At 44.5% G+C, this 27493-nt stretch overlaps 1 protein-coding gene across 6 annotated transcripts in view; it reads right to left on the bottom strand.

Moving 5' to 3' along the window:
• Positions 1-3006: 3006 nt before the first annotated feature.
• The window catches only part of TDP1 (tyrosyl-DNA phosphodiesterase 1), a 92968-nt gene continuing 68481 nt past the window's right edge, over positions 3007-27493 (bottom strand). For 4 of the 6 annotated variants that reach the window (XR_014312552.1, XR_014312553.1, XM_082733879.1 and 1 more), the window contains 2 exons: positions 19038-19146; positions 9722-9868 (listed from right to left, as the gene is read on the bottom strand). Coding sequence is in view for 4 of the 6 variants with exons in the window: in XM_082733879.1 (XP_082590005.1) it covers positions 9795-9868; positions 19038-19146 (183 nt within the window). In the remaining 2 variants the exon portion in view is untranslated. Of the gene's footprint in view, positions 3357-3725; positions 3806-9721; positions 9869-19037; positions 19147-27493 lie in introns of those variants that run through there. The other 2 variants (XM_082733878.1, XM_082733881.1) reach the window with 2 other exon arrangements.

The raw sequence follows: 27493 nt of genomic DNA, 5'->3' as shown, positions 1-27493 counted from the left end.
TGAACTTAGGCAAATGACTGATTGCATGGAAGAAAGAATACTTAGGAGACCTTTTGGTTTCAGAGGGTTCAGATAGAAAAGTTGAATGCCTTGATTCAATTACAAATGAGCACTTTTACATCTCTGTAAGTTACAGATAACTTAAGAAAAAGTATCCCTAGTCTGGAAGAGCAAACATTAGAGAACCAGCAATGTCTAAAACAAGACAAAACATTAAGAGACACAACACTATAATCTTTTAGTTCATTTAGTCCCATGTTACTAAATCTGGTGAATGCAGCTTTAGTTAGTTCTGGAAATTCTTACCCATTTAGTTTAATATATTGAATACCTGTATTTGTCCTGTAAGTACTTTATATGAATCCCCTTGAAGATAAAACTTTCACAAGAGAACCAAGACTTAGTTCGAGATTTAAATCTTGGGCAAGTTTGTTAAAACTTTTTAAAGCACCTGCTTAGATACGATTAGGGATGTTAAAGATCTGATAAAACAAAACATAGAAACTGGTTTTTCTGGGCACGCAAAGAGAAAACCATTTACATTTCAATTAACCTAAGAAAACTTTGTCCTTTTAAACAGAGAGAAAACCAGCTTTTCTATATCAGTGTCTTTTCCTTTTTTTTTTTTTTTTTTAATTCTTAAGTATGCAGTCTTAAGGTAGTAGGTTTACTAGGTTTCCCTCCCATCATTCAAGATGTTGCAGACAAAGGGGGATCTTTCAGATGCTGTCCTGCTTGCGTCCCTCGCAGAAAATTAGGAGCGTCTCAGCTAAGGTCTGTCCGTATAAGCCCCCGACCAGGCTACTCCATGGAGCAGATGACTGTTATGCCATATGACTTAGGGTGCAGCCCACTCAGACCTCATAGCCAAAGCAGTGGAACCATACAGACAGATTCACACAGTCAGGCACTCTTCAGATTCAAACAGGTTGGACACTCCCACTCTGGGTACCCCTGGCTAATGGGAGGTGATCAGTCTCCCCTTTTAGTCTTTACGAATAAGAGTGAGTTTCAGTGGTTACAGGCAATGGGGGTGGTAACAGGGCGTTTTTACAGTCCCTCAAGGTTGGGCCGCTTTCCCAGTCTCTCAAGGCTAAATGGCCCTTTCTCTTAGAAGTATAATCTATGTGGTGGTATGTTAAGAGAGTGTTAAATCACCTTGGGAGCTGTTTTTCTTTCTTTCTTAGTCTGTCCTGACCATATCTAAAATTCCTTTTCTGAAGATTTCCCTTCCCAAATCTTTTACAACTTTCCTTTGCATTTAGGTTTTATCCCAAGCAATTTTCTTCCAAACAACCATCTTATTTAGGACAGAATTACCTTTTATCTTTAATAAAATGCATTTCCATTCCTTAAATATTTTTTTACATATCATCTACTTTTCCATAGAGTTGTTTCCTTTATTTCCATCAGTCTTAATTACACCAAGCAGATTTTTGTATTCTTAGAAACACCTTTAGTTATTAACCAATTGTGAACTGTTACAACAGAATTCTTTAGATGCCAATTTATGAATCAGTTAAGCGTAAAACATGTTTACCAACAGATTTAAATATTCTTAGTTTCTTTGCAGTAAGAAGTCAAAAGCACAAACCTACATCCAGTAATTAATGACTTAGCATTTTATCCTGTTTGGTTAAGACCTAGATGTCCATAACTTAATTCCATTTGTTATCCAAGCAAAACTTTAAACTTTCAGGTTACCAAAGACTTTGAAAGCTACTTCAGCAATTACCCATTGAAACTTTGAGACAGATAATTAACCATCAGTTTAGTCATCTCTTTGTTTACAGATTTTAACAAATAACACAAGCTTATCTGTCCTTCAGTAAACTTCGAAGTTTCACAATTACTGCTGTAACGTCAAAGACACGTCTATCTTAATTAAACCAACAAACTTAACTTAGTTCCAATACTGATTTACATTTCACCTGGGCCCACTCCACTTTGAATGTTTACCTGAGACATGCGTGGGAAGATCTGGAGTGGGGGGTGTTAGCTCCAGGTGCTGCTCTTTTTGTTCCTTGACAGTGAAGAGAGAAGGAGCTGTGGTGCATGATCTAGAGGCTAGTCATGCAGGCTGCACGGATGTTGGTGCAGAAACACGAGAAGGGGGAAACAGAAGAAACAAAGTGCTACCAGGAGGCAGAGAAAGGATTCCTGGTTTAGAGCTCATCATCTCCAACAGAGGAGCAGACACCATGCTTTCCCACCAGCAAGGGGGTGAAGGGGTAGGCAGTCCACGTCGGGCCAGAGCGGGCAAGGAACGTCCCCGAAACAAAGGTACTTTTGGCAGCTTCTTGGGAATATTCCTTAAAGTCTCTGTCTCGAGTTAGACTAACCCCAGTTGGCTCCAGTTATAGCCATTAACACTGGAAATGAGTGAGGGAGAAGCCCCCACATCTATTAGAAGGAACATAGTGAGATAAAATCAGAGTCCCCTTTGCTAGGGGTGGCCCAGCAACCTGGGTTTACTAGAAGGCTTATTTATGTAATTATCATCCAGTATGTCAGGAGGAAGTTTACTAGCTGACTCATTTGGGCAAACACATTCTGCAAAAGCCCCTTAGTCTGGGGATCTGGTGTAGAGCAATGAAGGCCTAGGTATGAGCCATGAAGGTATCCTAGGTCCATTTGCCCTGTTTCCTGCAGAGGAGTTCTAACTGATAGATCCCACTGAGGCCATGCAGTGTTACAGGAGCTCAGTCCTTTTCTAAGTTTTGCAACCCAAATTATTTCCAGTGGGTTAAAAGGTACCCTAAGGTAGAGTCCTTGGGAACCGAAGAAGCCTACTGAGGCCATGCTCCTAGAAAAGTAAAGAAGGTCCATGATCAAATCCCCCCTGACTCCTGGGTGGCATCCCATGCAGGATATGTCAAAGATTCCTGTGTGTCAAAGCGACCAGAGGCGTCCCTCACACAAGCCATCGCTATTGATCACCATCCTGCCTTCCCTGAGAAGGCATTCCTGCCGTAAAAGGCCCTGGAGGGGTGCCAGCATCCCTCCCCTTCCCCATCGCATCCTAGGCTGTGGATGGGTGCCTGGTGAATGGACCAAAACACCTGTGCTATGCCATGCCATCTTCTGTCCTGAAGACTGCATACTGTTTTGCCATTTTAACCCATGGAAATACTAGAAAAGTTTGGCAAGGGGAAATTACCCAGCTTTAAGTAGTCTGTAGAAGGCACTGACTTCTACAAAGATTGAAGATTGAAATCCATCATGGTCTATGCGACATTCCAACACATGTGGTCCTTACAGCCGACTTGCCCAAGAAACAGTCCCCGGTTGCATTTTAATTCAATTGGGTACTGGTTTCGGCTCGCTCCCAGTGGAGGTCTCTCGGCCAGAAGTGACTAGACCAGGGATGTATAGGAGATCACATTAGATCAATCAGGAGGAAACCTCACAAGGGAGTCTTAAGATTGTCAGCCGTCCTGGTGACTTAGGTGGCTGTCCCGTGCCCAAGAGAGACAATTTTATATAAGAACAGGAATAAAGAGAAGGTATCAAGTTTCTGGGTCTTATTGCCATTCCGGCCAGGGTACTAACTTACAGCCAAAAGGCAGAGGTTCTCCTCCCCGTAGAGCAGCCACGGGCTAGAGGATTACAGCCTGAGCAATTGACATGCGAGAGTTCCAATAAGACCATACTCCTTGAAAAGCCCCTGAATGAGGCTGAAGAAGGCTGAATGAGGCTGAAGGAAGAAAAGAGAAAGTACTCACCAATTTTGCACTGAAGCTCAGAGTCCAAATGTAAAGACTCACAGTCCCATCTGGGTTGCCAAATAATGAAGTTCTTGAACCTAAGTGAGGTTCGGTGGGGTGAGGTTAGGAGCTGACAGCTAAGGAAGAATTCTTAAGACGTCTTTGGTGCAAAAAGGTGGTTTATTAGAGCATGGGGACAGGACCTGTGGGCAGGCGGAGATGTTGTGCTGGGCATGTGTGGAGTGGCTGGTTTTATACACAGGAGTTGGGCAGGAGGACAAAAGGGTGTTCAGAAGGGCTATTGGGGTAAAGAAGACTGTCAGGATATTGAAGGCCTGGTTACTATCAAGCCAAGGCCACTTTCCCTCTAATGAGGCACTAACATAAAGACAGTTGAGAGTCTCCTGGTGGAATGTTACATTCCTGCTATCAAGTGTCCTTGTTAGTGAGATTTGGGTTTAGAAGAAATTTAACTTTATTGAGGGCTTGAGGAACTGAGTTATTTGCCTCTGGAAATTGTGCTATTGATAAGGTAACTTCTTTGTTGTAAATCTCAAGGACATTTGTAAACCAAGGGAGACTCCTGCCTTGCAGGATTGTGATCTCTGCAAGTTAACTATTTGTTTCTCTTTTAGGGCAGTCAGGGGTGCCTGAGAAATGTGACACATATTACCGAGGGGAGCGGGTGGAGAGGGGGTGCAAGGTGCCAGCTTTTGCTTTGTTTTTCAGCCAGGCTTCTGCTCCCTCATCACTTACCAAAGGATCTACGAGCAAAGAGCTACCAAGAGCACGCAGAGTGGCATCATCTGTGTCTTTGGGGCCGGAAGGGAACACGTACTACTTGTGACCTGGACTCTTATTTTACCCTCCCTAAATGGGGTGTCACCTGCCCCAGTGTGATGTGTATAGTTACCGGTGATTGACTATGCCTGTAGTAAATTCCCTATGGATTCAATTTCTCCCTCATCTTTCCCTTCTGAGCTTCCCTGTGTATTAAAGACTGGTCCAGATGCCTTCCAGTTTTTATTTTATTTTATTATTTTTTAAAGATTTTGTTTATTTATTTGTCAGAGAGGGAGAGAGAGAGCACACAAGAAGGCAGAGAGGCAGGCAGAGGTGGAGAGAGAAGCAGGCTCCCTGGTGAGCAAGGAGCCCGATGCACGACTCGAGCCCAGGACTCTGGGATCATGACCTGAGCCGAAGGCAGAGGCTTAACCCACTGAGCCACCCAGGCGTCCCAACCTTCCAGTTTTTAATCACAGTGGAGCCCTGGCTACAAAGGGACCAGGGACCAGGGCCTTAAACTGATGAGTGTTGGTTAAAGTTTCAGTGGGCCTTCTGGTAAGCCTGAGAGAACACCGCATACTCGAGATGGACTTGCTTAGAACTCCGTGAAGTATGGAAAGTGCACTTGACCTAACCTGTGTTGCTTTGGCCCCACGTCTGCTCGCTAACCGCGCCCCCCTTCCCCGTTCAGGAGGCACCCTCCTTTCATTTCCTGGGCAGCTTTTGCCCTCCTCCTCCCCGGCATTTTGACACTTGGCATAATCCCTTCTGCTCTCTGCTTTAGGTCTAGTCCATGGAAACATCAGGTTTCAGTCAGATAATTTCTTAGAACGTACTTAATGTGGCAATGTCTTCAGTTGTTGATTTTCTCACTTGAAAGGAACCAGTTCCACGGTGAGGTTCAGTGACTCAGGGCTGCATACTAATGCAGCATTTAGTGGTTGATTTTATGGACCCATAGCTGGTTCAGTCACGCCAACTAGGATTTGCTGTTGCAGTGGATGAAGGTATACCTGATTTTGTGCTACTGTTCTACATCCTGTACGTGAGGCCTGCTCCTGGGCTGGAGCTTGGGAACATGAGCCACACTTGCTGCCTGGTTCCTCATAGCAGCACTGCCTGGGCTCAAATCCCAGCTCTGGCCTTGCCAGCTGTTGGACTTTGGACAAATAAACTTAGTTTCCCCATCTATAAAATGGCTATGGTAATAGCATTGGGTTATTATAGTGAAGATTTGGTTCGTTAATACACAGAAAACACAAGCAGTACCTGGCACACTCCAAGTGCTCCGTACTTGCTGGTCAGTGTTCTTACTCGGGGCCTAGTGGAGTCTGGGCTCAGAGATGGTCATCTGTCCCCATGTGGGGTTCTGCTGGCTGTATATTACCCCTGAAGACCTATGAGAGCAACTTAAGTCCTACAATTTACTAGCTGCTAAAAATGCAATAAGAAATTGCAGTTTTGTTTGTAGTACTTTTTGGTCCTGGATATTGCTTACAAAAAGTGGGCTACTAGGGGCGCCTGGGTGGCTCAGTGGGTTAAAGCCTCTGCTTTCAGCTCAGGTCATGATCTCAGGGTCCTGGGATCGAGCCCCGCATTGGACTCTGCTGGGCAGTGAGCCTGCTTCCTCCTCTCTCTCTGCCTGCCTGTGATCTATGTCTGTCAAATAAATAAATAAAATCTTAAAAAAAAATCATGTGTTGGAAGTCACATACTAGTAACTTCTATTAAGGAGAACTATTTAACTTCTACACAAGAGCCCCGGAAAACAAAGCTGGGCTCCACTGTTACCGTGGAACCTTATGGATGTTATTTAACAGCAGGCTCATGTGAGGATTACATGTGAATCACTCAAGCACACGAGTCGAGACACAGAAGAGCTCAGGAAACACGGGCTATTACATTATGTGGAAAAATACAGCCTCCTGAATCAGCCAATTTTAAGGACAATTTGTATCAACTATAGTTAAAACCAGGCAGCCGTTCTCAGGATTGTGATAATAAATAATTTAGAGGTACCTAGGGGGCGCAGCCGGTTAAGTGCTTGCCTCTTGGTCTCAGCTCAGGTTGATCTGTGGCTCCTGAGATCAAGTCCCGCGCCAGTCTCCGAGCTCAGGGTAGAGTCTGCTTGTTTCTCTCCCGCTCTTTCTCTCTAAAATAAATGAATCTTTAAAAATAAATAAAATCCCTCTTTCCCTCCTTCACCCCACAAAAGCAGCTAGTGGCAGACCCATTCCCCTCTTCATAAGACAGTATATGGTTAGTGGAGGGGACACGGAATCCTCCTGCCAAAATGGCAAGTGACTTAGGTCGCTATGTGTAGGGACAGAATTTTCTGCCTCAAAATTTTTTAGGACTCTTAAATGATCATTCAGAATATTCTGTTGAAATTCATCATCTAGCATGAAGATCTTGTTTAGACTTCTGGCTACATGTCCATCTCTGTAAGAGGACGTTAGGGAAGCTTTCAAAAGAGGACGAGAGAACTCCACAGAAAGACAGCGGTTCCTTTTGTCCATAGGCTGAGACCCTCCTTCATCAGCCAACAAGTCTCCTCTTAGAACTTCATGCAGGGGCAGAAGCTGAATTTTTATGTGAATGTTTGCTCTCAGCAGGTATGCAGTCACTGGCTGGTGTTTCCAGATCTGAAGCAGGGGGAGGTGGGGAGGGGGAGGATAAAAGGTGGCAGGCAGCTACCTGCAGAACAAGGGTGAGATGAGTGTTCCTCGGATCAGGGAGAAATAATTGTTGAACCCCAACCTGAAAATAATGGAATTCCTTCAGACATTCACAGACACATTTGATGATGCTTTTTTGTAGCACTTTGGGTAAATTCGGTTAGTCCCATTTTTAAAAAGGACCAGATGGGGCAGAACTACTTGCTTTTTGGGTTCCCATGTTGATTATTCCTGGGCCTTGTTTTCCATGTGTGCGATCACCTATACCCAGAAAGCTCACATTATGACCCACCTATCTATGCTGGCCTGTCTTCCCTTAGCCCATCCTGACCAGGGTGAAGGGCATAGAAGGCTACTGTTAACAGTTGGGCCTGGACAACCACTGAATGCATAACCCTTGACCATGGGCTTCCCCTAATGTTATCTTGATGTACCTAGCCACCCATTCTGGAACTTCTCTGTTTTCAGAGAGGCCCTTCTGGGTCCCCACCAAGAGTAGAGGAATGTTACTTGAAATACAGCCCATGGACAAGGGCTGGTCTGTGAGAAGTACAGAAGATAAGCATTTAGAAACTTCCACTGTAATCTGACAGTCCTGTAACATCCAAGCACCTGATTCTGTACAAGTGTTTGTCCACAACACACTAGGGGGTAAAATCCGTCCCTCTCCTCACATACCATGCTGCCTGGGAGTTGGGCTACCTGGCAGAAAACAGGCCTTGGACCCTGCCAGACCTGAGTTCAAATACTGGGATAGCACTTTCTAGAAGTAGGACCCTGCGCAAGCGCTACACATTTCTGAGTCCCAGTCTCATTAGGAAAAGGAGGCTAATCCTAATGGCTCACCTGTGGCGACAGCAGGAGCAATCACCAGACGGTTCTCACGATGTGCGGGCTCGGAGTATCCTCACACATTCACTCACCACTCTCCATCATCCTCTGTGAGGACTCCCATTTTACAGTTGAGGGGACCAAGGCACAGAGAAGTTAAATAACCTGGTCTAGGTCACACAGACTTAAGTGGCAGAGGAGGCAAACTCCGAGCTCCGACCCACTCTGCAGTGACCTGGATCAGATGAGCAATGGACCTGTGTGACCGACTTAACCAGTGACTGCTATCAAGCTGCCACTGTCCTCTCGAGTAGCTGAACCCATCCCACAGGGCCCAGGCAGCCTGCTCACTGTCCTGGTGACACAGCTGACTCAGACGCCTCTGTGGTGCTGCCCCACCCCCACCCAGGATGGGACCACCATGGTGGTGAGAATCTCTAGGCCCCTGCAAGGCCTATGGACAGACAGACTGCAGGGCACCACTCTGGGCCAGCCCCGGGGGCCTTCCCATGCCTTCCCGGCTCATGTGGTGAGGGTCTGCACATTCTGGGAAGTAAAAGGCAGGGTCCTGAAAGGTTCAAGCCTTAGTATATCCAGTTCACTACACAGGTAAGAGGAGTAATTCAGTGGCTTTTCAACTTTTTTTTTTTTTAAGCAGCGTGAGCACACATACAGAATCCCAGATAATATCTTTTACAGAATCCCAAAATATAAAATAGGTAAAGCGAAGTGACAGCAGAGTAGAGGGACCGCAGCTGGCTTCCCAGACTTCTCTATGGCAGCACCACTGCTCCGCCCTGCCAGGTCCTAAGGTGAAAACTGTAGGCCTGGGAAACAGTCTGAAAAGGTATCTTCAGAAATCTTTCAAAATTAATATTCAACAACTCTTGAAAGTTGTAAGATAAAGAGGCTGGAGACAAACTGGATATCAACCTCACGTGGAAAAGAAGGTCTACATCATCCTAGGAGAACGCGATTCCTAAATACAAAGGACAGATGTACTTAAAGTGGAAACATTCACAGCTTGGACCCAAACCAGCTGTGATGTGGAGGACATCCTGAGCCTTTCTGGGCTTCTATTGCCTTGCTTGTAAACTGACGGCACCAATTTAGGTTACCTTTCAGGGTTTCTTGCAAGTAACATACTTGTGCTTTTATTCTGGAAACTTGGGGGGATGAAAGACACCCATCCGCTCTGGGGACCAGCAAGGAAATGGCAGGACCCATCTGTAAGCAGAGAGGCAGCTAGCACGGTGCTGGGATGCGAAGCCTCGTGAAGCTGCAGGACGATGGGAGGTAGTAGGACTCAAGTGTGTCAGAAGAGTAGCCACACTGACCTCAGTGACAGGCTAGGAACATGGGCAGCCTCATGGCCAGCAGTTCCGAGACAACACTCAGAAAGCGGAGGGCCGGGTGATAAGCAAACGGTCACATCCTTCCCCTGCTTGGCTGAAGAGCAGGACGGATGGAGTACAACACACATAGTCAGTCTTCACTTGGGAAGAGCGAACACCACCGTGAAATTCCATATATCCCTTTGAGGATGACTTTGTGTCTATATTCAACATTGTCGAGTTTGACAGCTTTCATTCCGAAGCGTAAAGAAGTGAATTAAGGACACTGTTAATGACTATCAAAAGTGTAACCAGCATCCGTGCTCACAAGAGTGAGCTATGCAGAGTTTTGTTAAGGGTGTAGATAAAACTCGAAGGATAAACATCCAGCACAAATAAGAACATTCATTATTTGGGGCTTGATTCTTGCACCTAAATTTCATAGTGCTTTAAGATTCTCAGGAGGGAACCCACATATTCCCATGTGTATCTGGTGCTTTGGTATAAGGAATGTTCCAAATCCATGGCCGATCTGGGGAAAAAACCAAAACACATTATAGTTGTATAATACTTATTTGAACAGGCAGGATTACAAAAAATTCACTTACCCACTAGGATAAAACCACCACGTGTCAGAGTCTACACGTCGTTAAGAATCCCTCCCCTCTTTGTAAGGATTTATGAGTGAGTGCGTGTGAGCACATGTGGGGGTGGGGAAGGGAAGCGAATGAATCTCAAGCTGACTCTGTGCTGATCCCAGAGCCCAAAGTGGGGCTCAATCTCCCAACCCCAAGATCACAACCAAAACAAAGATTCGGACCCTTAACCAACTGTGCCACCCAGGCACCCCCTTAAGAACCTTCCCTGAAGCAACCCCAGACAACAGCCCATTTCAGACAGTGGCTGTTGGCAAGGGTTTGTGCTAAGACATGGGCAAGTGAACAGTGGAAGCCGGCCAGCAGAAATCAGGGTGCACATCCTGGCTTGCCACTTACACTGACCAGTCACTTTGCCTGTCAGCCTCAGTTTCCTTCTGTGTACCTGTCTGCGGCACGGTCAGGACGGGCAAGTGAGATAAACACATGTAGTGTCTGAGAGCATCTGGCAGCTACTATGTTTTACAACTCTGGAGAAACCAACAGTAACAGATGGCATTCTGCTCTCAGCCGGTCACGGTCACATATAATCAGGAGGTCCGGGTTCACCTCCATGAAATGGTTTTGTTCTGTTTCTTAGGGCTAATAATTGATGAGGCATGAAGGTCTCTGTACAATGACTGTAGACCGATGGTGAAGCAAGCAACTCGCCTTAGTAAGACACAACGGAGAGAACACTGAAGACCTAGGTTCAGGTCCTGCCCTTGTCTTTCTCTGCAAAATCGGGAAAACACTGGGATCTTGGCCTCAGGTTCCTCAGCTGTGACATGGGAATTAGCTACGTAAGTAACCTCTCAGGAGGGCTGTGAAACATAAGCGAGAACACCTGTGGAAGTTCCCGGCATATGGGCATATCGTAGGTGCTCATAAACATGAACTTCCCCCCAGCCCCTTTTAACTGGGGTTTCAGAAATTGACAAACTCTGATCACTTTTACCATCATTACTGCTGGAATCAAACCAATTCAAAAGAACAACAAACAGTATGGGTAGGGTGTAAATGCACTCCCAGGGTTAGGAATGGAGCACCAGGTAACTGTCCTGATAAGGAGGGGAGCTCCAACAGCTCTGAAGGAGTGAGTGCCCGGAGTGAGACGGCCGCGCAGCAGGGGTGTGAGAGGTACCATCGGCGGAAGCCACTACTAAGCTTCCTCCTCTTCCCGAACAGAGGCAGATGGCAGCTCAGAGGACGACCTGGCAAACAGCAGGAGGCTCTCCTCACCATCCCTGGTGTGGAATAACGGCCATGCAAGCATGCAGACAGCAGCACGCAGCAGCACGCAGCAGCACGCGCAGGGAAACAAGGCCAAAGATGGCAACAAGTTAGCAGAAGCCTGTTTTCCTGTCTTTGGCCTTGAGATGGTGTGAAAGCCTGAAGCTAGCTTGTTAAACAAGCCCGTGGGAGAGCCATAATCCTGTGCCTGTGCAACACGCTTGCTTCATAAAAGGCTGAAGGTTCGGCAGCACTGGAGACTCCCCACAGCTCCCCACTGGCCTGAACCGAGCACTGGCTCTCCTGCCCCAGGAACACGGTCTTCTGTGGCCGGACTTCTCCCATCTTTTCCTGCAAACTGCCCCACTGCGTAACATCTGCTCCACTTCATCCCCAAAGTAAAGGACACCCGATCCTTGCTAGGTGAGGAGCTGTTAGATTCTTCGAGGCAGGGTTCGTGATGCAAACACCCGCCGGCCAGCCAGCAACGCAGAGACCACCACCGATTTCTTCCTCTCCCTCACAATCAGCCAACGATGACCAAGCAGCACTGGCGAGTCCCCAGACACACCGCTGGCTAAGTGAGCAAATGCCTGTACTCACGGCTGACCATGTGTCATGCTGGATGCAAGGCTCACCACTACCCTGGGGCAGAGACACAGAAGGGCTAACAGGAAGGTAGGAGGTGGCTGTGACTCTGTTGTCTTGCTACCATTACTGGAAGTCAGCATTAACAGTTTCTGGCTTAGATGAAAGCCTGTTCTAAGCAATCCTCCTAAATTATCCCATGAAAGAAAACCTTGCCTCAGGAAACAGTCCTGCATGTATCTGAGATCTCTGTCAGTGCTGGTTAGATGCCAGGTGCTCTGCTAGCCAAAGCTGAGGTCCTCTTAGTTTGCGGTCCAAGAGGGAAGACAGACGAGCAGGCAGGCCATGGAGGCGGAATTCTGAACTTCACCACGTCAGCGTGGTGGTTCCCGCACATGGCTGCGTGCGAATTGCCAGAGCGTTTCCTCAGAGCTCACCTCAACAGAGCTTGTTTCAGTCGGTCTGGGCTGGGGCCTGGCATTATACATTCTCACCAAGTTCTAACGGCGATTTTAACGCAGTCAGAGTCCGAGATCAGAAACTAAATGGGATGAGCTGCTTTCTGTTGTGATACAATGTGACGTGAGGATGCGACATGAGGCGCATGGCAGCAGGGGAGATGATGGCCAGTGGGAGGGGACCAACAATGGGGAGATGACAGGCAGTGCCGTCTAGCGGAGACACAGTGAGGCCAACATTAAGGCCATGGCAGGAAGGCTGGGGATGAGGGGACAGCCGAGGGGTTTTACTCTGTGTCTATACCATCTGTCCTTGTGGTTGGTCAGTTGAGGACTGCATGCACCTGACATCTCTAACTCTGGAACCCAGCCCTCTGTGGGGAGGTGGCACAGTGTGACGGTAAAGGGGGCATGGACATGGTGGACAGGCTGCCCATGGGGACCTGGCCAAATTGACCTGAGTGCTTAGGTTCCTTGTCTATAAACTAGGGGTTATATTAGTACTGGTGTCATGGGGGCAGTTAGGATCCCATAAATTCAAGTCATGTGCTCAAAGCAGCTCCTAGCATGTAATAAGTACTTAATGAGTGCTAGCTGCTATAATGTAATGACCACCACCCTCAGCTCACAGTGGGTGAGTGCTGTCACTACCCTATATGCTGTGTAGGTCTCCCAGGTTTCTTTTACCAGTCAGACAAACCCAAGTACAATACCCCATTCTACCTAGCCTCTAATCCTCTAAGAAATGGCCCTGTGTTAAAGAGTTAGAACTTGGACCCCCATGTCCAAACACCCATACCCACATTTCCCACTGTCTTCAAGGGAACTTGATATCTTACCTACCTATAGAAGTTGCTGCCTATCACCTGAGCAATTGCCTTTAATTCTTTCTTTGTATCAGACACAAAGTGTGTGTATATGGCATGTGTGTGTGATCCCAAAGAGATGAACTAAGGAGAAGATATCTGATGCTACTTTACTTCAGCTTACTCTGAAATCAACAAATGTACAAAAGACTTGCCAGCTTGCACTACAAAGGAAAGCTTCAAAATATTTTACACTGGGGGCGCCTGCGTGGCTCAGTGGGTTAAAGCCTCTGCCTTTGGCTCAGGTCATGATCCCAGGGTCCTGGAATTGAGCCCCACATCGGGCTCTCTGCTCTGCAGGGAACCTGCTTCCTCCTCTCTCTGACTGCCTCTCTGCTTACTTGTAATCTCTGTCTGTCAAATAAATAAATAAAATCTTTAAAAAAAAATTTTTACACTGGGTTACCAACCTAGCAGAGATGCAATCTTTGGTAACTGGGATACCAGTGTTATCTGAAGCCCATTAATACTCTCTTCTGTGAAGATCTCCCGTATTAATCTGTGACTAAAAAAAGCACAAGAGAACAATCTACCCAGTGGGAGGAAGAATAATTCAAATTGCTAAAAACCAAGTACTGATTTCAATATCATCTGATAAAATTACTTTACTTTGATAGTTCTAGATTTCCTAAAGATTTCTGTTGACAAAGTAATTTTAAAAGCTAAGCTGGAAGTTTGGTGTCAGCCTTCTGTTTGCACTATGAAACAAAAATAGATTTTATTAAAGGAGATGATCAAAATCATGTCTAAAAACCTCTTCTGGTTCTCACACACACAAAAAATCCAGATTTCTAAAGATCATTCAAAAATTGGTCCTTGAAAATTAAGCATATCAACAATGATTTAAGTGACTGACTTCTTTTGCATTTTCTTTAAATTAGAAAGTTGAATCAGCTATTGTCCTTACAAAAATACTTTATGAATCTGGTCTCTGCTATTTAGCAATAATTCTGACAGGTCTAGACTGAAGTTTATTCTGATATTATCTAAATTCAAGGAATTATTTCAAATGAACCCAGCAGCAGATGGAATGGTTAAATTATCTGGGAGCCCATCGTTTAAAGAACTTTAAAGAATTATATACACTACATATATGCTAAATCTAGAGCACGTGTATCTCGTATGCCAGCCAGGTTTTAATGACCTCACCTACTAAGCAATTACATATACAGCTAATTAGCTTAGTTCTAGACATTAAAACTTAAATTCTAAAATATACTAAATCTGCAAAAGATACACATAATGTGGCAGATACCATCTTAACCAACTGATCAATACTGATTTCATCAGTGATCAGGGAGATTTTATCATGTGACTCCTCATTCGATGCACTAACAACAACAACATATCTTCTGTGGTGTTCTTGGCAAAAGTGCTTAATCTGGATCTATTTATGAGAAAACAATGGGAAAACCAAATACACAATGTCCCTCACTGTCTATTAAACTAACTGGCCTGTGCTCAGCAAAGTGTCAGCATCATAAAACACACAAAATTTCTTGTGGCACTTTTCCAAATTAATGGAGACTAAAGAGACTGCTAAACAAATATGACATGTAACCTGAAACTTCCCTTTTGTTATAAAGTTCATTATTGGGGCAACAGATAAAATCGGAGTAAGTTCTGTAGATGATAGTATTCAATGTTAATTCCTGATTTTGGTAACTATACTGTGGCTATGTAAGAGAACGTTTTTAAGAAATATATTTTGAAGTATTTAGAGATTGCACAGATCTTGTTTACAACTTCCAAATGGATCAGAAAAAAGTTAACATAAGAAAGGAAGATTATGTAAGTGAAGGGGAACCTGGGTGAAGAGAATATGGGAGTTCTTTATACTGTTCCTAGAACGTTTTTCTAAATTTGACATTATGTCAAAAAATTCAAAGAAAAGAATACTATAGTTGACCCAAACAACATGGGTTTAACTGCAAAGGTCCACTCCCATGTGAGTTTTTTCCCCAATAAAATACATACAATACTTAAGTGTATTTTCTCTGCCTTAAAACTTTCTTAATAATGTTTTCTCTAGCTTACTTTATTTATTACAGGAATAAAGTATATAATACATATCACATACAAAATATGTGTTAACTATTTAGGTTATCAGTGAGGCTTCCGGTCAACAGTAGGCTGTTAGTAGTTAAGTTTTGGGGAAGTGAAAAGTTACATGCAGATCTTCAGTTGCACTGGTGGTCAGTGCCCCGAGCCCCGGCATTGTGCAAGGGCCAACTAACTGTTCACATATACCACGTGAACAACCCAGATCACTTAACATAACTATGGTCTCTGAAGCTCTGTACTTCAATTATTCTTAAATTTGACATATATAAGTTACTCTTTAAGTCCAAATAAGATAAGCTTTACATAGCCTTACCTTGTTTTACCTGCTTTATAGTGTATCAGAGAATACAAAGAATATAAGCCAAAAAGGGAGTACGAAGCAGATGTCTCTGGCATGTAACAGCTCCAGAGAGATCACATACTGGTCTATTTCATTCTTTTCAGGCTCAGCGTCACACAAGTGGGACATATGGAAATAAGATTTAAAATGTGGTGATTCTGCTTTATAAAAGATTTTTTTTCCCTCACATCAGATGGGTAATGTGCCGAGGTCATAACAAGGTTTGAGGGAGGCGCATATCACACATTGGTGAAAACATCCAATCATCACACTTATGAACTACAAAAGGATCTGAAGGATTTCCTTTAAAACTACAACTCCTATTAGTCAAATGAGTTTGGTTAGGAATAACTTCTCAGGGGAAGAGTAATTTAGACTCCCTCAGGCCAGGGGTTTGTGTCTGTCTTGTTCAAGGACATATTCCAAGGACCTAGACAGTGTCTGCACACAGCAGAAATACACCTGTGGAGAGAGCCAGCAAGTCCTGCGTAAAGCAAGGTGTACCTGCAGCTGTGTGTGTTTTACTTCATTATTTGATCAATTTCTTGGTTTCAGGATGTCTGCCGGTGTCTTGTAATAAACTATAATTGGCTCAGAGCAGTATATTCCTTTGCTAAGCTTTCTGTACAGTTCCTCAGATTTTAAAAAACAATGAGCAGGATCTTGTACATGTTACAGTGGTTTGAAAATTATTTTCTTATTTCTTTTTTTTTTTTTTTAAGATTTATTTATTTATTTGTCAGAGAGGAGCGAGCGAGAGCGTGCACAGGCAGACAGAGTGGAAGGCAGAGTCAGAGGGAGAAGCAGACTCCCTGCGGAGCAAGTAGCCCGATGTGGGACTCGATCCCAGGACGCTGGGATCATGACCTGAGCCAAAGGCAGCTGCTTAACCAACTGAGCCACCCAGGCGTCTCTGAAAATCATTTTCAAACAAAGTGCTTTTGAAATGTTCTTAACTATTCACTTTCCCAAGTCTTAGTAAGATACCTTTCTTCTAGTCCGTAGGCGTCCCCGGAATGCTAGTTACATGTGAACTGGTGATATCCAAGTGACTGGCACCATTCTGCATGCTACTAAAGCAGTGTGGAAGGTAAAACTGTATTAATATAAAATATAATGCTCCAGTCTCCTTTGTATGTATGTTTCAAAGAAGTGTATACACCCAGACAATGCCGCTGAACAATGGAAAACATTCTGCTTGCTGGCTAAATAAAAGATTCATCATTGCACAATCTAAGATACTACCCCGCTGTAAACTTTTAAATTCTCAGGAATGCTTTTTCTATCAGAACTGAAGGAACCTCAGGATATTTATTTTTAAGGCTCCTCTGTCTCTTTCATTCTTGCTTGCGAAGACCTTTGGAGATTACGGTTAAGTGGAGGAGGTGGAATTCCGGCCAAGGTTCTGGGCTGGGGGTGGAAAGTGTATAGCCCAAGGCCAGACCACAGGAAGTCAAACTCAGTCAGTCCATGGTGCATCTGTCCCCACCTCCACTAAGCTTACTCAGAACTCAGGTTTGAGGATGGGGAAAAAAAAAAGAACATGAACAGACAGAGGAGAAAAAACAAAACTACAGCACAAAGCTGGAAGGGGGAAGGAGAGGTTTTCGCCGTGAGGTCCTGTGACACTAGGTGGGTTCAGGAACTGTCCTACATGGGCCTTAGGCTCTTTTCATTATCAGCTCAGCAAGGGGAAGGGGAGAAAATGAACACCGGTTATTACATGCCAGGAACTGAACTGGATATTCTAAATAACAGAAACAACAGCTAACATTTACTGACTGCTAACTCTGCACTAGAAGACTGTGTTAGGTGCTTTACAGATAGCATCCTGGTTACTCGTTTCAACAAACTCTACGAAGTAGGCAATCTTATTTTCCGATTTTACAAATAGAGAAACGAAGGCCTAAAGAAAGAAAATAAGTGCCCAAGGTCACTTAATAAGTTGAAAGGTTGGCACACAAATACAGCCTAATTCTAAAGCCCTCTTTTTCATTTGTATGTGCGGGGAGGGTTGTGGGGGGCACCATTTCTCTGAAATTCTGATAAAACCGATATAATCTTGCCAGTGAAAAATGAAGATGCATAAATATACAAATTTAGAGGACTCAAATATACATAGCTTGGAAAGAAAGAAAAAAGAACACTTCTTAAACTTGTTATCAATACAACTGCTTATAGCTCTAGAAAGTCCCTTGCCATAGGCAGTGGCACACCAGGCAGCATGAGACTATATGGATACATCCAATCAAGTCAATACCATCAAAGAAACCGGTCCACTGGAAGGGGAAGGTCTGGTTTACCACCAAAACCAGGAAGGGCAAGTAAGGGTGGGGGAGTAGCTGGAGTCCATCTAGCACCGCCCAGGGAAGAAAGGGACTCAGGGCCACAGCTGGCTGGCTCTATTAGGGAACCAGAGATTCGGGAATATTAATGCAATGATGTCATTAAAACTTTCCAAACAAAAACCACATTTTCCCTGTTCAAATTCAGAATTTACTCAAACACCATTGACTATAATCCAGCTATCTGTGAAGGCATCTGCCTTCCCCTGGAAAATATGCTGATTATAATATACCTTTGGCCATTTTAAATTAATAAGCAGGTCTTGATTTGACAACTGCTGCTGTGTGAGTCTGGTAAGTACAAACTTGCTTTAAAGACAGACATTCTAGGGCTAAGACAAGTGCAGCTGTGGGGCTGGGACAGACCTGAGATGGAGCCGGTCCCACTCATGCCAGCCAGTTTTCTTTCAAGAACACCAGGAACCTGAACCAATGTTCTAATGACTTTCTATTATGAAAAATACTTGTTCACTGCCTCTAAGAAAGTCATAGTTGAGGGCAGCCTGGGGATCTCCCCTTTAAGAGGATGGGAGGGGTTTGTGAAGTCAAATTGTTTTCATCAAAATATTAAGCCATTATTTGTCATCTTCACTTCTCGTGAATGTATAGAGGCTTTGTGATGTGATACTGCAACAGAGCAGCTGTGAGAATTCAGTGGTCTTTCATTAACCCAGAGAGTAAAGAGGTCTGCCTGCAAAAATTGTAAATAATGCCACCTTCCTCACTTTTGACAATTAAAAAAACACTAAATATGTGTACACACACACACACAACGCATATGTATGTACATACATACATAACATATAAATATGTGTGTGTTTGTATATGTGTGTGTGTGTGTGTATAAATAGGTTTATTACTTTAAAAACTAATATAAAAAATTCTTGGTTTTGAGGTCTAATATAGTAAATCTCAACAGATACAAAAACCCACATGAGTAAAAGCTCCTTGTGGTCCTTAATAATGGTAAGAGTTCAAAGGAGCTCCTGGACCAACCAGTTTGAGAATGAGAGCTCTAGTGGCCCGAGACAGGGCAGCGAAGGGGCCTCTGCAAACCTGCATTTCCGAAGTATTCTGTGAGCCAACCTCCCACTGGGGGACTGACGGCTTCTTCTGGGTGCGGTTTCTGTTCCAGACATAACACCCATGACCTCCCTTCACGTGTGTCCTACCTTTACTTCCATACAGTTCTGGAGGCAGGTCAAATGGCACAGGAAAGGCGGCCACTGGCTCCTTGCTCCCTGAGAAGAATTTCTCTTTTACTTTGAAGCTGTCCAGGCCCTGCAAACACACAGAGGGCATCTATGATTCCACCCCTTTATCTGAAAAAGATCTCAAGAAGCAGTTGTATCTGTACGGTGCTCACAGCAAAACTGAAATTATTTCAGAGCTATTTTCAATGTTTGATAGGTGGGATATATTTGTAACTCCTCTAAATTAATCTTTCCTAAAAATAAAAGGTTCAAATTTAAAAAAATCAAGTTATAACAAAGTTTACAGAAGTTTAACAAAGGAAGTAAGAGAGAAAACAATTTTGGATATCATAGCCCATTTCTCCTAACCACTATGTACAGTTTGCAAGGAGTGTGTAGAAGACACTGTATATAAATAATTTCAATATTGCTATAGTAACAGGCTGCTCACTCTGGTGTAAGAATAAAAGTTGCCTTCATGTATAATGAAAGTGTTCCAATATAATGTGATAGGAATATAAAAACAAAAACTCTTCCAGACTCACCAAAATGGAAGGTTTATTCCAAGAACTCAGAATAGGGTATTATTTTTAGATCTTAACCAGGGTACAAGTTAAAGTTCTGTATCTCAACTCAAGTAAAGAACCACTAACTGCCTTCTAGGACCTTTACAGCAGCGCAGGTGCTTACTACATGAGCCTCATTTTCCCCAGGCCTCCACACACTGATCCCCCTCTTCTGATCTCCCTCAGTGGGTCATCCCAGCACCTTGTTTGCAAGTCACTGTCTCTCATCCGTTCTGTCCACCCATCCAAACACATACCCACCCTCCATGACCTAAATACCAACACATCAAACAGTGTTAATGTCCTTGGAACCCATACAAAGAACTAGAGTTCTAACTACCCTGAGTAGGGGTGGTTGCTTGTGGGCACAGTGTAGGACATGGTAAGAGCTGGGGTTATGCTGACCTGGGCTTCAGGCAGTCTGGTTCTAACACTGCTCTGGCATTTGCTGAGCTGCAAGAATGGCTGATATTTGCACTTATTCATTCAACACATTACTTCTTGAGTGTCTCTGGTGTCAGACACTGGCTGCCTAAGAGGTAACAAAGATGTCATTGTCCCTGTCCTCACTGGGTACAAAGTCTAGTGGGGAGACAATGCATTTATAAAAGTGAAATAATTACATACTTGTGATTACCACTATGAAGAAAAACATAAGTACCAGAAGACAGAATAGCAGACCTGTTTTATTTTTTCTAATTTTCTAATTTTTATTTTTTTAAAGATTTTATTTATTTGACAGACAGAGATCACAAGTAGGCAAAGAGGCAGGTAGAGAGAGAAGAAGGGAAGCAGGCTCCCTGCTGAGCAGATAGCCCGACACTCGGCTCCGTCCCAGGACCCTGGGATCATGACCTGAGCCGAAGGCAGAGGCTTTAACTCACTGAGCCACCCAGGTGCCCAGGCAAACCTGTTTTAAACGAGGAGGATAAGGGGTGGGGGTGGAAGACGGTCAATTGAAGCCTCCCTTAAAAATTGACATTTTAATTAGACCCTGAAAGAGGGGTAGGGTTAGGAGACGTGAGAGTGGGAAGAGTATTGAGAGTGGAAAGAATAAGAGCTTGCATGTTCCAGGAGCTAAAAACAATGGTTATGGGACACCTGGCCACTTATTTACTAGGCCTCAATTTCCTCATTTGTAAAATCAGAATAAAGCACCTGGATGCCACCACCTTAAAATATCTTTCACGTCAACACCTATCCTTGGTGCACAGCTGGTGTTCAAGCAATCTGAGTTGCAAAAAGAGGGTAAGGTATCTTGCCTGCTTCCTCTATGGGCTTTTCCATTACACAAATCAATGTCCAAATGCTCTGTGCACATGAAGACCTTAGAAAGGTATGGGCGATGAAGAAAGTGCTTGCACTGATGAAGATGGGGATGAGAAACAGCAAAAGGCAGTTAAGTGATAACCATCTGCATGCTACACAGAAAAGCAAGAAATGCCTTTCACCAGTTTTGGGAAAAGGAAAGGCTTTGTAGAAAACATTATAGCTGGGCCTTGGGAAATTGGGATGATTCTGATAAACAGAGATGACAGGAAAGAACATCAAGGGAAACCAGCATAAGCCAAGGCAGAGTTGTTAAAGCATAGAGCAAGCACATCCGGCAGACGGGGAGTGAATGACCTACATGCAGGAGGAGGGCTGAGAGCACTTGAGAGAACCAGATGGAGGGGGTGTGAACAGGAAGCAGTACGGGTGCCTGTGGCTCACACCTATCTCGCTGGGCCCCAGCCGAGGCCACAGTGACTCCTGATGGGCAGGCTGGCCACATCAGACCATCTTTCTGCTGAGGAGTTCATTCGGTAAGATGGGAGCCCTGAGCTGCTGGGGGCTCTCACATACTTCAAAATGAACTCTGAAAATATAGTCCAAACCCCTGGATTCAGCTCTGCCTGAAGCAAGACACTCACACTCTGTGTTTGCCTTTTTTCTTACACTGTTTCAGTTGGTTATCTGTCACAACCCACAGCATCGCAAGACCCCAGTGATTCAAGTGGGTGGCCCTCACTTTGACATACAGTGAGGAGGTGCATGTTTCTGAACCGAGAAGTTCTACTACAAAGGCAGACTGGCACAGATGAGAACAGATCCGACAGGGAACTGTTAGAGCCAGAAGACTGAGAGCTGTCGCCACACCAATGGGAGATGGATGAGTGAATGGTAATGGGGATACAAACACCAGTGTCATAGCAAAAGTGCAGATATCAACGAGGGGAACTCGGAGGAAAGTGGGGTCAGTAGGAAGGGAAGGAAATGGATTTGAAAGAGACTAAAGGAAAATAAAAGATCAGGGATATGTGAGGCCAGAGAAGGAAGGGGGCAGAGAGACCAAGGACACTTGAAGGGGGACACTGCAGCCTGTCCCCAACCCTCACTTCCTCCCACCCTGGGGAGGGCTGCTGGGTCATCTCCACAACAGTGAACACTGGTGCTCCTACTCACAGCTTACCTTCAACAAGTTCTGGATCGGAGGCTAATCTTACCCTGTTCCTTGTGCATATTGCTGATCTGCTGTGTGACTAGAGGTGAATTACTTAACCTGTCTGGGCCTGGGTTTCCTTATTTATTAAATGGTATGCTGACAGTAAGTTATTTAGAATGATGACTTGCACATGGATGTAAATTAGTATATTATGTACATCCAGGATGTTGTGATAAAATTACTCCTATTTTATAAGGGAGGAAATAAAATGAAGGTTAGATAGTTGCCCAAGGCCATACAGCTATTAAGTGGTAAGGCTGGAAATCAAACCCTCCCTTTCTGATTGTTAATCTTCTGTTCCTTCAAGTAAGTGAACAAACAATCTCACATTTACCCACCAGGAGCCACAACAAAGGAAGAATTCCTTGAAAATTTAAGAGGTGATATTAAAGCAGACCAAATCAGGAGGAACCAATGTCTGGAAACCATGGTTCTTGACATTTGTGAAAACAGGCCAGAGGATGGGAAATGAAGTCATTCAATGACATTCAATACTTTATGTGGACTTTCAGATAAAAACAATTTCCCTCTTCTTTGGCTCCTAGTCTATTTCTGTTATTTTCAAACAAAGGATGGAGAGTCCTTACGGCCTGGCCCAGATCTGATGTCCCAATGTGCTTTGGCATGCGCCTGTTCTGTGGTGTCTTACTTCACATATAAGAAGCTTTGAGCCATCCATGTCTGACAGGAAGTAATAAGCTTTCCTGAATGCCATTTCTGATCTAAATTCTAGGGTATTATAGGGGGAAAAAAAAAGTACTGCTTTTCCCTTCAATCTGGATGTCAGATAATTTGAAGCTGTCGTCTAATTATCATTATTTATATATCACAGTGGTATCACTTGGCATTTCATAAAACAGAGGAAGCTACCCTCCCAGGCACAGATACTTAAAAAGACAGTTAAGACAATATATTTATAAAACACCAGGTGAGAGGGTGGACATCTATCACACTTGAGAAATTACTGGCTTTTCCCTTCATCAGCTCTGGGAGGAAAAGAGCTGTTATCATCATGACGGATTAAGTTTAGCGGCTTAGCTCCAGCACAGAGAACAAGAAACATGTTCAAATCTCAGAGATATCATTTATTTTTCAGTTGCATCCGATTAGCATCCTCAAGCAGTAAAACCCTATATACAAGGCATCAAGTTTTCCTGGATAAAACAGTAATGACAGTGAGCCTTCTAGAAGGAGCACACTTAATCAAAGATGGACTAATGGACAAGGAGGTGTCAATACAGGGAGGTGGCTGTCTTGTCCTGCCTTTAAGATGGCATGTGATCAACTGTGTTTCCAGGTGGGGGCTGAAAAGCTTCATGGAGCAGAGAGTAGGCCCACGAGACCCAAGAAGGGTGGGCTTCTGATAAGCAAAGGGCTATGTCTATGGGGTGGAGTACACTCAGGAGAAAAAGGAACAGCATCCCATCACTGCGGGTATGAGGTCAAAATTTTGACCTCTGCCTTCCATCTCCTGTTGAACTGCTGGATCTCCGAGCTGGTGCTGCTGTTGCTAACTGCTCCGTACCTGCCAAGTGCGAGGCACTGTTCCAACGACTCGTAGGCAAGAGCTCTCAATTCTCCAACAGAGCTACAAAGTTAGTAGTTACTGCACTATCCCCACATCACACTGGGAAAAAGGAAGCCTGTGGAAGTAACAGGCCTAGGGCGCAACAGCTTATAAGCAGGACCCCAACTCTGTTGTCATTTGGCTCCTCTAGCACAGAGTGCTCCCAGAGTTCCTTTACTTGGTTCCTGGTATTTCTCCAACATGTTCTTCTACATTGTCTTTCCACATGATTTCACTTTCCTAATGGAGGCGAGGAACAGTAGCACAAGATCACACAACTAATAAGTGGCATCTGTGCTACTGGTGCCCCAGCCAACCTCACCCACCTGCTAACAAGCACTCCCAGGTGACTAGGGCCCTGGCTGTGTAGGGGATGTGGGGAGAGGGGTGGGAACAGAGGTTGGGGGGCCATGCTGTCCCAGGTCAGGGTGGGCCCTGCTGTCCCACAAAGGATTCTGGACATAGTCTCGTGCGCCAAGAGGAGACACTGCAGGTTCAAAGGGGAATGCAGACCCTGGCAGATGGGCAAAAAGAGCTTCAGAAGTGTAGCCGTAGCCAAGATGGGGAGCGATGGAATCAGTCCAGGGAAGAAGACAATGACCCACAGCAGCAGGCGACAAAACTCTTGCTAGCGCAGAGGACAGGATGTGGCAACTGGATGTGGATAGGAAAGAGGAAGGAATAGAATACCAGAATGGAACTGAGTGGGAGAACATGAAAACTTAAACGAAAATTCCACGTGAAACAGTACCGACCAGCTGTAGCCCCATGGGAAACACTGAGTACCCTCAAGAGATGGCCAGTGGTCAGACACCATGTGGGGAGGGGAGGGAGCAGCAAGGCGGTGGCTTCTGTGAATTTCATTAGTTCTTCCAGCCAGAGCCAGTCATGATGTGAGCAAATACTTGTGGCGCATATATATATATATTTATATATATATAAATATATATATATATAAATTTTGGCAACAAAAGACAATAAGAGTTTTATTGTGAACAGAACAGAGAAAAGAGACTTGAAGACAAAGTTCTTATGGATTTGAATGAAGCATTTTTTATTCTTTTTTTTTAAAAAAATATTTTATTTATTTATTTGAGAGGTAGAGAGACAGACAATGAAAGAGAGAGAGAGCATGAGAGTAGAGAGGTCAGCAGGAGAAGCAGACTTCCTGCTGAGCTCGATCCCAGGACCCTAGGATCATGACCTGAGCCGAAGGCAGAGGCTCAACCAACTGAGCCACCCAGGCGCCCCAAGCATTTTTTATTCTAATGACAGAAAAGAGAAGCTGCCATCTTAGGGGCAAACACATCTAGGGTTTGGAAGGAGCTGAGGTGTCCCTCAGCCCTAAAGCAAGTACAGGAAAACTCAGGCTACCCTTGTGTGGAGTAAACCATTTTGGACCTTGACCGAGGATTCTCAGATGGTTACGTACATTCATCTCCAGAGGCAGCAATAGCTGTAGCCCACAAGTACTAGGCAGGCTTGAGTCCAGGACTCAGTGCCTCACAAAGTATGTGCTCCATAAACACCAAAATGCATGAAGTTGAAATAGAAACCCTGCCTCTCCCTAATATACTCACAGAAACCTGAGGGTTTAGAACACAGCTACCAATCTTTGAAATTGTTGGATCTTCCCTATATTCAAATTTTTCTGAACCTAAATGAATTAGAGTCTAATCTAAAAGTTAAATACACTTAAAGGGACAAACCCGAGAAAAATTATATACTTGATAAATTGATACCAGATCTCAAAAGAATAGTCTTTAAGCACCTGTGTAACAATAGCTAAGTGCTACGTAGCACGTACACAGTGAAATGTACCCTTGGTATTAATCCCCAAAGCTCCTGAAAGTGTTCCCAAAGGGAAAGCTATTGACTGCACGTTAGAGTCACCCTGAGATGGTAGGTCTATTGATTCATTCACTTAAATGCAGAAAAAAAATGTGAATAAATCAATGTTTGGTTACCAGAGACTTCGCTTCCAGACCGAGCCTAGAATCATGAATGAAAAATGGTGGCTCTTATCCACTATTTTCAGACCACAGAGAATGTCCTGCCATGCAACTATTGGTTCCTGAGTGACAGGTCCTTATTATGGCCGGGGTAAAGTGCAGGAGCTGTGGGGCCTTCCAGGTGCCTGCCTCAGCAATGTCTGAGACTCTTCATTCTGGCCACAAAGCTCAACTGTTTGTACATGCTAATCTCAAGTCAGTGTTCTGGAACACAAGGATCAGGATGGCCTACTGGGGAAGGACAAAAGTGGCAACTCCAGTTGCTGATCACTCAGAAACGTGGGTGTTTTGGACATGGAGCTCTCTAAGAAGTACAAAGGTAGGCTGATCTCAAGAAACCAGATTCTGGATGATGTCCAGTTAGAGAAATGATTACAGAACTGGGTATTAAGTCTTTTTGGCAAACTTGTAACCAAAAACATTTAAAAGGCATGTCTTACTAGTACTGAAGAGGGAAACACAAGGCCTCATTTTATAACAAACCCATTCCCATTAGTAACCTTTTTGAAATGAACAGATACAGAAATTTTAAGAACATCTATTAAACACACAGGGATAGGCATTTGCAAGCAGTGCATCGGACTAAGTGTGTGCACACATGCTTTAATTTCAACAAAACAGGTGAGCGATTCTATACTGCAAATTGCTTACGAACACATCTGAACCCCTACTACACACAACATCCACTGGGCTAAATCCCTGTGGTATGCACAGCCACTTTTCTCCCCGTTTGCCATGCTCACACAAAGCCCAGTGTGTACACTAGGAACTGAAAGGAAGCAACATCAACGAACAGATGTACCAAGCCCTAGGAGAAAGGAGCTCACAGTCCAGTCAAGGAGATACACAAGTAAATGATAATACAAGGGATATGTGATGAGTCGCATTCTAGAAAGCTGTGGGATGCAGAGGAGGGGCACCTAGACTGGAGAGAGGGGAGGCAGGTGGGTTTAGGGGTGTAGGGGTACTGTTCCTGATACGGATTAAGGCTACGGTTATTAGGCATCCACTTGACTGGGCCATCGGATACCAGATAACTGGTTAAACGTCACGCTGGGGGGTCTCTGAGGGTGTTTCTGGATGAGATTAGCATTTGAGTCAGTGGACTGAATAGAGCAGACAGCCTCTGACTCCGCACTGTAAGTGGGCATTGCCCAATCTGTTGAGGGCCTAACTATAACAAAAAAGCTGCAGAAGGGTGAATTTGCTCTCTGTTGGCTGGAACATGGGTCTTCTCCCAAACTTAGATCGGGATTGAAAGCATCAACTCTCCTGATCCTCAGACCGTCAGGCTCCACAGCTGGTGGAAATACACCCCCAGCTCTCCTGGGTCTCTCTCTGATAGAGGCTAGAACTTCCTAGCCCCAAAATCATGCGAGCCAATTCCTCATCATAAATCTTTCTCTATATGTATCTATATATCCTATTGGTTCTGTTTCTCTGGAGAACACAGATGGGCTTATAGTAGGAGCAAATTCTGTATGGCTGAACATGAGGGCCAGGAAAGAGAGAGAGGTGGTTAGGCTCGGGGAGTCAGGAGTCAGGACATGAAGAGAACAGCAGGTCATGCTAAGGAGCCTGGCTTCTATCTTACGAGATTTGAAGGTGGGTGATGCGCCTGATGTGTGGTCTACAAAGACACTCCGGCAGCCGGGTGCAGAACAGCTTGGAGGCTGCCCTGGGAAGCATGGTGGGAGGATCCCATACAAGGAGATGAAACACCCTCAACACAGTGGCAGCAGGAATGGCCAGAGGTGACTGATTATCAAGCAGCATTAAGCAGCAAAACTTGGGTATAAAAGAGT

Source organism: Mustela nivalis, assembly GCF_964662115.1.
Source record: "Mustela nivalis genome assembly, chromosome: 6".
Lineage (NCBI taxonomy): Eukaryota > Metazoa > Chordata > Mammalia > Carnivora > Mustelidae > Mustela > Mustela nivalis.
Note: the sequence above shows the minus strand (reverse complement) of the source record. Positions and strands in the feature narration are given on the sequence as shown.